Consider the following 15,222-nt stretch of genomic DNA (forward strand, 5'->3'; position numbering starts at 1 on the left):
TATTATCATTCTTTATTTTTTGCTGGTTAAAAAAAATAAGAACCATCAAATATAGTATTTGATGGTTATATATACTATCGTGCTATAACTGTGTCAGCTCACCAAAACATTATCACTAGGTATTTCCTCCAGCTACACAATAACACTATTGATCCGCAGCTGTGGGTTTGATGGCGTGTAATAGCATTGTTATAATAGACTTTTGTATATTGATTGAAAAAGAGTCAGTTGTTTACGTGGCCGACAGCAGAATCCCGCACCACAATAAGAGTTTTATACCTTTTGACTTCTTGCTATAAGATCAACCTTCGTGGCATTTAATTTCTCAATAGATATGTCTTCATCAAGACTTCCAGATTCATAGATTTTCATCTTCTGCCATCAAATAAAAAGTCACAGAGGTTGCGGCAATCTGTTTTCTTATTCATTGAGTCTTACAAAGTCCAATACTAATACTTTGTGATTTTTCCAATAATTCTGAGCTCCATGAAACTACACTACATTGACATAAAGTCAAAGGCTAAGGCAGCATTGCAAAGTGTAATGAGTTGACCTTCACAAGAGCCCTTACATTCCTGTTGACACCCTCTTACAAAATGAGAAAAACCACCCAGCTGTGACTTGCTGTGACAATGCTACAGATCATTATTGCTGCTCTACATCCAAATGCAGTTCAATTTGATTCTTATAATTAAGTTTATTACATTGCTCTTGTGTCTTACAGCTAGACAGTCTAATCACAGCTAGTTCTGACTTTCTGCTCACTCGGATGGCCAGTGCTAAAGTGGGTTGATGTGGGTAAACAGAGAAGCTGAAAGGTAAATGCCAGCGTCAGCGCTGTTGCTCTGCTGTTTGTTGGTTTGTATTGATCTGCTCTCAATTAAGCCTGTGTTGAATGAGAACGCAGGTGAAGTTAGACTTGTATAAGCTGCCAGAACAACTGTGAATGTACTTACATGCAGAGTAAGATCTGGAGAATGGACAAAAAATATATGTTGAGATATAGGCCGTATGACCTCAATCCTAAAAAGTACACTGTTTAGGACATTGACCTGGTAGTTAACCATAATCAGTGTAAGATCATGCATTTCTAAAAGTGAAACAATGCCATTGTTTGATCACAGCACAACACAACAGTGCATGTTGGGTATGACGCAACACTTATGTTGTTTAGCCTAAAAAAACATCCGCTCTGCATCACTTTCTGAACTGTGACAACATCGGCCATCTTACACAGAGTTAAGTCTAAATTAATCTCTGGCAGCCTTTCACTTTAGATCTGAATGGAAAATACAGTTGAGAAAAGACCTTTAGAATGCAGTGGCCATAACTGGACACAAAATGTTTTATATATTTATTGTATTGAAAAGAATAATGTGGAAAGCTAGTGACAATGAACACCATAATACAATACAATTCAACTAACTATTGTTGAAATTTGTCTTTGACCTAAATTGGCCTGGTTTGATTTGATTTTTTATTTAGTTTAATTTCATTTCATTTCATTTTATTTTAAAATTTAATGTTAAAAACTAGTGGAAAAAACTGGCATCATCTGGAAAGACGCTTTATTACTGAAAATAATCTTATGAAATTTGTAGGTCTCTTTCGGAATATCATTTGTAATCACTTTCACTTATTCTTCCATAGTCTAACTTGCATGTTTATGTTAAGGAAGAGACTACAAAATACTTTTCCCAGTAATAATTGATTTCAAGTAGACCTAATGCTACTCAATATGATCCACTGTGTTTGTTTGTCAGCTGCATGCCATTAGCTCATTTCCCCTTGTAACCATCAGGTTCATTGTGCTTTAATGAACATCACTACAACACTCTTCTTTTTAATGAGGTGTGTGTCCATGCATGTGTACGTGTGTAAATACATAGACAGGATAATTCATGTTCAGTGTGGTTGGGAGGGATTTTGCAAAAGTATAAGGTTAATGGAGAAGTGAGGATGGATGGATGATGGAAGCTCTTGAGTGCTTCTGACCTCAGGACTCTTCTGATTCAGCCTTACATCTGAGAATCAGGTATTATAAGAGGGTTGAAACAAGAGCAATATGGAAGGTCCACCTTTATTTGCTATATATATATTACAGTGTTTATTTCCCCATTGAAAAGATTAGTGTTGAAAATTGCACTGAACACTTTTTTATTTTATTTAGTTTTATTTTATCTTATTTTTATTTATTTTATTTTTATTTTTAATTAATTATTTTTTTTTCTTATTGGCTTCCCCCTTTTAAAACATAAATAAATAAATAAATAAAAAGTAAGCAAGCAAGCTAAAAATAAAAAGGTGTGATTATGCTTAATTCTAGAAACGTTTTATATATAGCATCTTTTTTTATTCATTGCATCCTAAGTCTTACAACTACAGTACAAATATACTGATTAAGGCAACAATTTTGCATTGTGTACATGTAAGGTGAATTAAAATAAAACAGCTTCAGTCTGGTTTTAACGTATATATCTGGTAAATATATACAGTATCAAGCGTAGCGTTAGTTCTGGCAGGTCACGTTAGTCAAGCTCGCATCAGCTGACCTTCAGCTGATCCCCATCTACCTATGGGAATACGACACCTATCTAAGTATTCATATATAAGGTCCCCCAGTATTATCAGCAGTTTTCGCATTGCTCAATAGCTAATTACCCTCCTCCATCCCCAACTCCTCCTCTGTCAGTCGGGATTCAGCCTTCTGATTCTCCTTGAATCAGACTAATTCTAAAATATGTACATAAAATGATTGAACTTTAACAATATCTGCAATACATTTATGTTAGTTCTGTTCTGTTTACCCTGGGGGGTTATTGCAGCTCTCCCTGCTCTCATCCATGCTAGGCTGCATGGAGGCGCAGGGACTTCTTGCCCAGAACAAAACCATACCACCAATCCAAACTGTATGCTAATTGTCAATCATCTTTGACGATAGTGGTCCTGACAGAAATATATTTAAATACCAGACTGAAGCTGTTTTATTTGAATTCACCTTACATGTACACAATATATACATATTCATTAATCATGTTTCTCTTTATTTGGGTTGTCTCACAGAGCGGAGCAGATTGATTTTGACAGGATTGATCATAGCATTATGTTCCTCTGTCTCTTTTGCCCTATTTTCTTTGAGAGCTGACTGTCACTACAGCCACTGAGTCATGTTGCCTTGATAGAGCGATGCGCTTGTGTTCTTCTGATAGTTGTAGATTGGAAACGATCCATGACCTTGTGCATCAGATTATATAAAGTCATTGACACACCCGATTAAAAAAAAAATCTAGTCAGGACGTAGAAATGGCCACCTTTCATAATAAGACTCTTATTATTCAGTCAAGGTAAAACAGTCAGGTAAGGGTGCTTACAAGAGCAGTTTTTGTGTGAATTTTTGCAATGTAACTGCATTATTCTTATATAAAGACTTCTTCATTTTAAAGTCAAATATGCAATGGACAAATTATGATCATATGCATATCTCCCCTCTAAATCTATTCAGTCCCACTAGAATTATTTAAAAATCCATTTTAACTTCTGGGTGCTGTGAGGGCTTGTATGAATGATTCATGATTCATTTGTGTAGGTCTTGTGAATTAGATGTGTATTATTTCTAATTCAGGGGCAATTGTCATCCCTGGTCTGCATGAGTCAAATCTCTACCCGACCCGTCAGAGCTGATCATTGTATTTTTAGAAAGCACATTTGGTCTAGAACAGCATGTCCAAAACCACTGTGCTGTTAAATTGTGCATAAATAGAGGTCTGTGGCTATTAAGGGTGAAATGACTGGGGTTTGCAGCATGGGTCACGGGGCATTGCATTGTGTCCTTTTCACAGCATTTGTGTTCCATAAGTTTATATTGTTGCCTCTAAATGAGCGTGTGTGGGCCAGTTAGATTTGTTCAGGTAATATTCCTTGAGTTTAGTCACCTTTGAGAGAACCGTATTAATGGGTGAATCTCACAAAACCTGTCTTTATATTTTACTGTTAAATATAAAAGAAATAAGCAAGAATATGTTGCATTAAAAATATATATAAACTTATATTAATTGCAATACAGAAGATATTTTGAAAAAAAAAAGTTGTCCATACACTGAAAATCAGCGAGGTCCATTGTTGTTTTGGCCCCCACTGACATTCATTGTATGGACAAAAACAAAGAAAGTTAAGTCATACAGGTTTGAAATGACATGAGGGTGAGTAAATGATGACAGCATTTTCAATAAATTTCCTTTAAAGGAATATTTCACCAAAAATGAAAGTTTGCTGAAAATGATCTCACCCTCAGGCCATGTAAGCTGTATGAGTTTGTTTATTCATTGGGAAAAAAAACTGGAGAAATTTAGCACTGCTTACTAGTGGATCTTCTGCAATGAATGGCTGCCGTCAGAATGAGAGTCCAAACAGCTGATAACAATATCACAATAATCCACATAACTCCAGTCCATCGGTTAATGTCTTGTATGTGAAAAGTGAAAAGCTGTGTGTTTCATAAGAAACAAATCCATAGTTAAGGCTTTAAACCATTGCTTCTAGCCAAAATACTAGTCCATAATGCATAATAACGCTTCCTCCAGTGAAGAAGCCCATCCCCTGTTGTCCTCTCAGATCAAAATTCACAGACATATTTATTTAGAACTTGGACTGTTTTCGAAAGTTAAGTCATACAGGTTTGAAATGACATGAGGGTGAGTAAATTATGACAGCATTTTCAATAAATTTCCTTTAAAGGAATATTTCACCAAAAATGAAAGTTTGCTGAAAATTATCTCACCCTCAGGCCATGTAAGCTGTATGAGTTTGTTTATTCATTGGGAAAAAAAACTGGAGAAATTTAGCACTGCTTACTAGTGGATCTTCTGCAATGAATGGCTGCCGTCAGAATGAGAGTCCAAACAGCTGATAACAATATCACAATAATCCACATAACTCCAGTCCATCGGTTAATGTCTTGTATGTGAAAAGTGAAAAGCTGTGTGTTTCATAAGAAACAAATCCATAGTTAAGGCTTTAAACCATTGCTTCTAGCCAAAATACTAGTCCATAATGCATAATAACGCTTCCTCCAGTGAAGAAGCCCATCCCCTGTTGTCCTCTCAGATCAAAATTCACAGACATATTTATTTAGAACTTGGACTGTTTTCATTTGTAAACGGTGCCTAATCTGTTCATATTTCTCTCCTGATTCAGATGACTTTTTCACTGGAGAAAGCAATATTATGGATCACAGCTTTCCACTACGGTAACTGACATTAATTGATGGACTGGAGTCGTGTCAGTTACATGGGGATTATTGTTTTATTAGCTGTTTGAACTCTCATTCTGACGGCACCCATTTACTCTAGAGCATCTATTGGTGAGCAAGTGATGTTATTCTACATTTCTCCAAATCTGTTCTGTTTATGTAGAAAAGTCGTTTACATCTTGGATGACCTTAGGGTGAGTAAAATTCCCTTTTCTTTTAAAAACATTCTCCCATCAATTTTCATTACTCTGCAATGATATAAATTCTTATTCCTGTAATGAAGGGGAATAGAAAGTATATTACAGAAAGTCTATTGTTTTATCATTTTATTAATGAGAATGAAAGGAGAAACCTCACCGAGAACTATAGGAAAAGAGTATATTACACTAGTTAATCATTTTAATGTTATTCATTTTTATAGCCATTATGCATTTGTTTATGTGATAGAATATGTATTGATATTACCTGAATATATGAAATATTTTGGCAATAAAAATCTTTCTATATGGATGCTTTTCCTCTGGCTACTTCTTTTGATTGAATGCTTACAAACAGTTATATTATGGAAATGAATGAGGGAAATGAAGCAAATAATTGAATCCTTTATGGCTTTATATAGAATATTGTCATCAAAGAACGTAATGAGGATATAGAGTGCAGTGTAATGAGAACAAATGCAATTGTCGTGCAAAAAAAAAAAAAAAACACAAAAAAGAACTGCCTTCAATTTTTGTAATGCTGTTTTATTTTCTGATTTCTGTGGTGAAATGTGACCTGGGTATGATTTAAGCCGTTGCCCGAAAAGAGCTTTCTCTCTTTCTCTCTCTTGTGTGATTATCAGCTAATAGCTAATTATCAGATGGCAACAGGCTCCTCTCTCTCATTCAGAGAGTCATGTGACCTGCCTAATGACTGCTCTCCCCTCCTGATCTTCCACCCCAGCACCAGACATCCTCTGACACACACAACATGCACAGCCAGCTGCACTCTCTCTCTCTCTCTCTCTCTCTCTCTCTCTGTTTGTCTTAACCCTTTCCCTTGCCTTCCCTTCTGTGAAGCTATTGTACAGCTGTTTATTTTCCCTCCTGACACAGGTAGTATTTTTAGCATCTCTCCTGAAGGAACATTTTGTATCTCAACTTCTGTCAATCCCCAAGAGATGGAGAAGAGGGATGGGGGTGAGGAAAAAAGGCTCAGCCATTCATCAAGTAACCCCAATAATTAGCGTTAATGTTTCTCATTAGCAAAACAGGATCAATGAGGCCTCCGAGGGGTTATAGTCGGGACACAAAACTCTCAATACTCAATTTTACACTGTTTTGTTTTTGTATCAATAGTAGGTAAGGGATAATGCTTGACAACATAGCATAATTACGCTGTTGGCGTTTATTTTGCAATATTGACCGGATAACTACATTGTCTGGCTTATTACATGGCTTCTTACCAAATGAATAAATAAAATAGTGATTATTTAGGTCATTATACAAAATACTTGACTGTAGAATGTTGCAGTTGACCAATCAGAATCAAGTACTCTAGAGAGCACCGTGTAATAACAGACACTAATTTATTTGATTAGCACACTAGACATTGCACTTCATAATAGCTTGGAGCAGCAGTACTGCTTTACAGCAAAAGAAATCAGATTTTACGTGAGATATGAATATAAGCTTACACTTTGTGTTGAATGTGATGCAATAAAAAGACAGCAAAATAATGTAGAGAAACGTCTTTCTACTGAGCTGTTCTCATGGGCTGCATGCAAAAACATAACACAACATGTATACACCGACTGATGATGTAGTGACTTTCTTTTTCTTTTTAGTGAATCAAAAGTCTCATTCCCAAACGAATGACTTTTATGAGCAAGTACTTTTTAGTGAATCAAAAACATTTAGCGTGACCAGTTTAGTCTGATTCGCAAACTAATGTCTCTTAGGAGCTGATTGTTTTTTGTGAATCAAAAATATTCAGCGTGACCAGTTTAATCTGATTCCCAAACTAATACCTCTTAGGAGCTGATTCTTTTTTGTGAATCAGAAATATTTAGCGTGATCAGTGTAGTTTGAGTCCCAAACTAATGAATCTTATGAGCCATTTCTTTTTTATGAATCAAAAACATTCAGCGTGACCAGTTTAGTCTGGTTCCCAAACTAATACATCTTAGGAGCTGATTCTTTTTTGTGAATCAGAAATATTTAATGTGATCAGTGTAGTCTGATCCCCAAACTAACGACTCATATGAGCTGATTCTTTTCAGTGAATCAAAAACATTCAGCGTGACCAGTTTAGTCTGGTTCCCAAACCAATACCTCTTAGGAGACGGTTTATTTTAGTGAATCAAAAGCATTCAACAAAACCAGTTTATTTTAATTCCCAAACAAGTGACTCTTAGGAGCCAGTTCCTTATAGTGAATCAAAAACACAGCATGAGATTCACAAATTACTCTCATACGCTGGTTCTTTTAATGAATGCTTTGAAAAGATGTTACTATTTTTATCTGTCTGATGATGAACACTAAACTGGATCATACAGTGGTTTATTGAACAATTGAATCAACATCTGACCCACTATGTTGTTTTCAGCAATGTCCATTTTGTGTCATTTTGTATCATTGCTGATACACATTTGACATTTGAATCTTTTTACATTTGTTTTCTGCAATTATTGTAGGAATATATATATAGATTCTACAGAAAACACTAGCATGTAGTAAGCATGCAGGCTGTGAGTCACATGCTAAAACACTTTTACACACATTCAGTCATTGTCTGCCCACGTGATTTCTTTGAATGGTGAGAAATGTGCAGCCTCGGACTAATTCAACAGATAGCAGCAGCATAACCAGCACACAGTTCTTCAGTGCATTAGGAACCAGTGTAAGGAAGATAGGTTTCTCTCTTTTTCACTCCATCCACATCTCCTGCACATGAGTGCCGATCTGAGTGTGCCCTTTTCATGCTCACTGCTTTGCTCTCTGCGTTCACGGCAAGAGAGAACAAGGGAGTAGAGAGAGAGAAGAAGGGGTTGCAAAAGGCCTAAGGGCCAAAGAGCTGAAAAACAAACCTACGGTTACATAACAAGAACAATTTCACGTGACACTCGTGAGTTAATGAGAGCAGCAAACCAGGGGGACTTGAGAACACTTCTACTATCATTGCCCTCGCATATTTACACACTTCATAATTTCATTGGTAATTTTATAGGATATGACTCTTTAAAATAGACTCAATGGCAGGTCTGTGCCAGCCAAGCAACTGCCATTGAGATAAATGGGTATGAAATGACATCCTACAGGTATATAGACCTCCTTGGTTTGGACTCTTTTGGTTATAGAAATGTTATTGGAATGCTGTGGAAATCTTTTCGTATGCAGTACATACAATTATACAAATTTAATTGGACTTTGTTTGTGAGGTGGTTCAAGCTTTCTCCAAACTTCTCTGTTTTTCACACCTTGCACTTTATCCATCTAAACACATGCAGGACATAATCTTCCTTTTGCCCTTAAGAGGTACACAGCCCACTGCAGAGTGCAACAAGACAGTACCATCTGTCTAACTGTCAGTAGGTATTTGTCTGCCCCTCTCGCCACGGCAGGACAAGTGTGACATATCTGTGCCATTGGAGAGCGTCAAGATCGAATCTACACTGTAAAATCCAATAGTTAACCTTACTTAGATTTAATTAGTTATCTTTACTTAGTTGTTATACTTACTAGGTTTTATTAAGTTACAGCTACTTTCAAGGCAAATAAAACAATTTACTTACTGTTTTGAGTGACACTTACTTAAAATATTCAAGTAGCCACAAAGGAACCAATGACATTAATAAAGCAGTGAGAGGCAGCAGGGCACTAATATGTTGCTAATGTGCAACATAACAACAGAAGAAGAAGAAAAGTCTTAATAAAGTCTTAATAAACTTTTCACCCATTTCCTCCATGTCTGCAGTTATCATTCACTAGTTGCATTCACTCGTTTCCCAAAGTCATCTTGAATGTTGAATTCTCAATACAACTGAAATATTTGAGAGAACATCACATAAGCTAACTTCATAAATTGATGTTGATTTTCCTAAAATGTGTTTTTTTTTTTTAATTCAACATTATAGTGATTAGCGTTCCCTTTGGTTGGGCACTTGGAACTTAATTTATGTTACTATCATTTTTTTCCTGTTGATGTAGCAATGCATGATGAAGTCAGAGTTATTTGATTTCAAGGGAAGAAAAGTAATAAATAGGTAGCTTTTAGAAGTTGACCTATCTTCTAATTGAAGCATTAGTGATTTTTTTTGTGTGTGTGTGCGCGTTTATAACTTTGTTTGCAACTTTATCAAATTTTGTTTTTCATATAAACTTTGAGATGCTTTTAATTGGGTTTATATAATCCTCAAATAGTGTGTAGTAATATGCTAAAGTCACACACAGACTTAAACAATCAGCACGAGAATCACAACTATGGTAACAATTCAATTTAATTTATTTTCATTAATTGTAACAATAACCATTTTATTTGCTCTTTTTGTTCTGCTACTACTGACTATAATGACTACTGAAATAAAATTGGCAAATAAAATAAACTGTAAAACAAAGCAACTGCATCATTTATTCATGCCGCAATGCACTCTGGGAGTCAGTGAGTAGCTATACTAAGTCATGAGTAAACCTAAATGAAAGGATCAAGTACCCCCTACAGTTCTTTTTTAGTTACTAGAACTCTCGTGTAAGTAAACTATACTAACTAAGCATTTGTCAGTACAACATACTATTCCTATTTCACTTTACTTAGTTTTTTCAAGGCAATCGGTTTGCATGCTTTTTTTAAGTAAGCCCAACTAATTAGATTTTACAGTGTAGTGAATAATTGCTTATGACAGCTTCACAAAGCAGGCAGGAGACAGTGAAAGATAATTGTTTCGTTGTTGTTGCTGCTGTTTTTTTGACATTACGCGAACCAGATGGTGATTTAAAAAACAGCTGCACAAACAGTAACACAAAACAGAGTATGATGTTCCTTGAGAATCATTGAGCATTTAAATTGGTTTGTTAAGACAAACCATTCCACTGCCTGTGACAGCCGGTTATCTTTAGCTCACACTTTTTAGAGGCTCTGACATCGTAAGCTGTGCACACAAGCTTCAGCTCTTCCCTGCTGTGCACGGAGATCATTTAAATGCATTCTCTAATCATAGGCACACGCATGCGCACTGATTTTCTTGGAGTGCACCCTGGGATTTTGGGTATGTGCCATCTAATCAGAGTAGTGGCTAGAGATGACAGCGGGAAAGTTATTATACAGAAGAGACAGAACCAGTACAGTTCAATGACTGTTAATGAGGGAGAGGAAATTAGTAATTGAACAGAACATTTGCTCTTGGTTTATTATTGGCACATTGTTAGGTAGTAAAAATTTACTTGCCTACATTGTGGGGACTTTGTGGTGCCGCTGAGACTTAATAAAAGGGACTAACATGGAAAAGGGTGTTTTTAAGTATTAGGATTAGGGGTAAGATATTATAATTATCTTGCCATGATGTAAACCATTATGTGTGTCCACCCATATTTCTCTCTAAGCTTCTGATGTAGATGACTTAAAGTATGTGGGGGGAAAGCTAGAGAGCTTAAGCTGTGAGAAATCTTCTGTGGAAATATGCAGCTCTTATTAATTCATGAGAGGATTAATTTGTGCACCGTTACGGAGATTTCAACTCCATAGCCACGCAGAAGCTCATAGAGGCCATATATTATTATTTTTCTGTCTTGCTTATGTAACCTCAACAAAAGTTTTTTTTAAGGAAAAAAGTACAAAAGTCAATAATAAATGTCTAGATAACATTATTTATTATAACAATTAGTTCTAGCCCTCAATCTCAATCAGTAATATGCATTGGGCATTGTCAATTATTTTTTCTACAGGGTAAATTGTTACACCAGTAGGTGGCGATAAGTGACGTCTTAATGAATCCTTACTTGAGTCCAAATATGTATACTATAGAGTAGTCGAAAACAGTATGTGAAAATAATTTGACCAAATGTGTAGTATTCACAGAACAATTGGCGAAAAGTACCCAGATGACCTACTGCTTCTAGCGAGATTCTGAAGTGCGCCTGATAATGGACACTTTACTTGTCACATGGCAATGACAACATGGGGGATCTAGTATGTCTGGATTTTATTCATACTACACCCGCTCAGTAATATATAGAACATACTTTTTCTCATGTCGTAAAGAAAGTTCTTTATCAAATGTAATACCTCAGAAAGTATGAGATTTCAAGCATAGTTGTTGATTTGTGTACACTGATTCATTTAGGAAAGAATCAAGCAATGTCCTTATGAGTGAGTCATTGAATTATTCACCAGGCTGATTGATTCGTTTGAAACAATGATTTATTCAGGAACATAGCACTGATATTTACGACAGTCAGCTTTGTTTGGCAAAATTTTCATTGACAGAGCAAAAATACAGAAGTGGACGTATTATGTAAATGTAAATAACTCAATATTAACTTTTTGTTTAATGAACTGTACATAAAAGTAATGCCACACAGTTGTGTTGTTGGTCTATGTATAAGCACAGTTGTGATTCCTTGCAACCTCCTGCCTATTTCTGAATCACATTCATAACAGCACATCTGTAACATTACTTATTTATATATTGTAACCAGTTACATATTTTATCATATATTTTTTCATTATTTTTAGAATAAACATATACATAAATAAAATGTTTCTTCTCAGTTGACCAAAGGGTCCACCTAGAAACAGGTTACACTCAGAAGGATCAAAATTTTGGTTTGCAACCTCACATCATCCTCATAAAGAGACAAATTAATCACTTAATTTCATGTAAACATTTTCAAAGAGGTAGAGTTATGGTGTAGTAGTAATTATAATAATTAGCTTGACTCAAGTACAAAATAAGTCAATGGGAGGTCCTCACCATGATATAAACCATGACATGTGTGTACGTGTGTGTGTGTGTGTGTGTGTATGTGTGTACCTGTTTTTCTATTCTGGTGGGGACTTAAACCTGAATACACACAGACTCATGGGGACTCGTGTCACGGTGGGGACCTAAATTGAGGTCCCCACGGGTAAACAAGCTAATAAATCACACAGAATTAAGTTTTTTGAAAATCTAAAAATGCAGAAAGTTTCCTGTAAGGGGTAGGTTTAGGTGTAGGGTTGGTGTAGGGCAATAGAATATACGGTCTGTACAGTATAAAAACCATTACGCCTATGGGATGTCCCCACTTTTCACAAAAACAAACCTGTGTGTGTGTGTGTGTGTGTGAAAGTGTGTGACTCTCATCTAGCAGCATGGAGGGGAAGCTGAATACCGGATCTACTGATGTGTCAGAAACATTCACTGCCGTGCCTGGCCCTGGTGCGCTAAATAATGCATCATGTCAGCATTGCGTGATGGGATGCAGAAACATTTGAAACCGCTTACTTTTTTTAAACTGCTTAATTTGCATATATGTAAAACTGCAAGCATGCATCCTTTCGCATATTCACAGTAAATTCCTAACTGCCTCAACCATTTTATGGTTAAACAAAAGAGCCACTCACCAGGTCTTTGGAGGTTCCCAACCTCTTCAGCCCATCCAGAGGCAGAAGATCCGCGGAGTCCTTGTGCGTGAACTGGGTGGCCTGTTTCAGTCTCCTCTGCTGGTGCATGATGGCTTTGTCCCTCATCTCTAACTCCTTCTTGCCCTCACTCATGGTTTTCGTGACTAAAATGCTAAATAAACAGAGCTACCCACTAAAACGGGCTCTACTGAAGCTTATTGTGGCACTGCACTGGCGGGTGACAGCCAGTAAGACTGTGACCCTGATGCACAGCAAGACAACCTTGTACACACTCCCCCTAAAGCACACACACACGAACGCATGCAGGCGTTCAGTTGAGGGATCAAAAATTGCCAATTTCCCTCTGGATAGCAACTTTTAACCAACCATAAATTGGAATTACTCCGCTCAAGTCCCTTATTGTAGCTTGTAATCTCTCCTGTAGCAGGTGAGCCTGATAATCTTCTCCTGTCGATTGACAGCTGTCAGTCCAGTGCAGTGATTGGCGTGGTTGTCATGGTGAAGGGCGTGTGATTGTTGAGAGCTTTGGTCCGTCTGCCTCCCAGAGATGTTCACTCTGTCCTTGCAGCGCTGCAGAGGCGAACTGTCCTCCCGTTTCCCTCTCGTTCTCTATCTCTCCTCCCCTCAAATCTCTATCTCCACCTCCCCCTTTCTTTCTCCACCTACCTCTCTTTCGCACTCTCTCATGCTCTCTTCCATGTGTCTCTCTTCATCTTGCTCTCTCTATATCATATATTTTCTTTCAGTAGGTAACATTAATTAGCTTGGAATGATGAAGCCTCCTTTGAAATACTGTGTTTAGCCTTCAACTTTGGTCTTCTCATTCTAACTCACACGTGTGGCACAACTGTAATAGAATTTCTTAGTTGGAAACCTACTCAGAGTGCAAAAAATAGATTTATATATAGTTATTCAAAATAGGCTGCACTGATTTGATTGATACAGTAAAAAAGATATGTGATATGTTCTGAAAATAACTGTTTTCTATTTTAATACATTTTAAAATGTAATTTATTTTTGTGATGGTAAAGCTGATTTTCAGTAGTCACTTTACTATCAGTATACATATTACACAACTTTAGTCCACCAATTAATTAATTATTTATTTAAAAATACACTAGCAAAATGTCTTTACTCTCAATTCGAGTGTATATATTACAGACCTTTATTACAGACCTTTTCCACTATTTATTTATTTTCAATAGTGCTTTAAAAATACAGTAGCACAAAATATCTTTACTATCACTTTTGAGTATATATTACACACCTTTAGCCCACCATTTATTGATCGATTGATTCATTGATTGATTGATTCATTCATTCATTCTTAAAAATACAGTAGCAAAATATCTTTACTGTCAATTTTGAGTGTATATTACAGACCTTTATTACAGACCTTTTCCACTGTGCATCTATTTATTTATTTATTTCACAGTTAAAGGGGTCATATGATGCGATTTCAATTTTTCCTTTCTCTTTGAAGTGTTACAAGCTCTTGGTGCATAAAGAAGATCTGTAAAGTTGCAAAGACTAAAGTCTCAAATCCAAAGAGATATTCTTTATAAAAGTTAAGAGTCAACCACACCTACCTAAAACGGCTCGTTCTAACACACCCCCACGTCTACGTCACGATGTGGGAAGATTTGCATAACGCCACCCAAATGTTCACACAAAGAAAGAAGGCATAACTTTTATTCTCGCTGTAGTATTGTTGCTGCCGCCATGTCGTGAAGACGCTGTGTTTCGTTGTGAAAGCGAAACTACTTTGTTTGACCTTCCAAAAGAGGACGATATCCGCTTCGTCATGCCTGGAGCTGATCCGTGCTGGTTGCTGAGGAAATACATCAACTTCACGCTGTGGATCGGCTTTCACCGTGGACGAAGCGGAGTCCAGCCCGGGGTCGTCACATGTGGTTGCCGCAAACCCGCCGGCCGCCACTCACTTTAGGCCGCCATGTGTGATGCTGTGTTTCGTTGTGAAAGCGAAACTACTTTGTTTGGCCTTCCAAAACACGGCTAGAAATCAGTGGTTAAGTTGTATTTACAACACTGTTCCAGAACACTTCAACCCAAATATTCAGATGTGTGCAGCACATTTTATGGAGGACTGTTTCCTGATCCTGGTAGAGTAGACTACAATGCCGGCTGTTCTGACTCACAGACTGTAAGTATGTTTTTTATATATAAAGAATTTGCCACTGATGATTCAAACGCGAGTTTTTTGGGCAGTGTAGAGTAGCGCTTGTTGTTTGTCATTTCTTCGATCACAAATGCACACATGGCTTTATGTTTACGCGGTGCGATGCAACGCGTAAAAAGACAGTATAAGTATCATTATAATCCGTAATTATGTCCCCACTGGATGCAACAAATGC

The 15,222-nt window shown here is 36.7% G+C and overlaps 1 protein-coding gene across 1 annotated transcript in view; it reads right to left on the minus strand.

Moving 5' to 3' along the window:
- LOC107695877 (nuclear receptor-interacting protein 2-like) overlaps positions 1-13,446 on the minus strand; it is a 25,412-nt gene extending 11,966 nt beyond the window's left edge. Inside the window, exon 1 of the mRNA XM_016495958.1 lies at positions 12,827-13,446. Within this exon, the coding sequence (XP_016351444.1) occupies positions 12,827-12,979 (153 nt within the window). The 5' untranslated portion in view covers positions 12,980-13,446. The remainder of the gene's footprint in view (positions 1-12,826) is intronic.
- Between the last annotated feature and the right edge of the window lie 1,776 nt (positions 13,447-15,222).

This window comes from Sinocyclocheilus anshuiensis, unplaced genomic scaffold (genome assembly GCF_001515605.1).
Source record: "Sinocyclocheilus anshuiensis isolate Anshui unplaced genomic scaffold, SAMN03320099.WGS_v1.1 scaffold538, whole genome shotgun sequence".
Lineage (NCBI taxonomy): Eukaryota > Metazoa > Chordata > Actinopteri > Cypriniformes > Cyprinidae > Sinocyclocheilus > Sinocyclocheilus anshuiensis.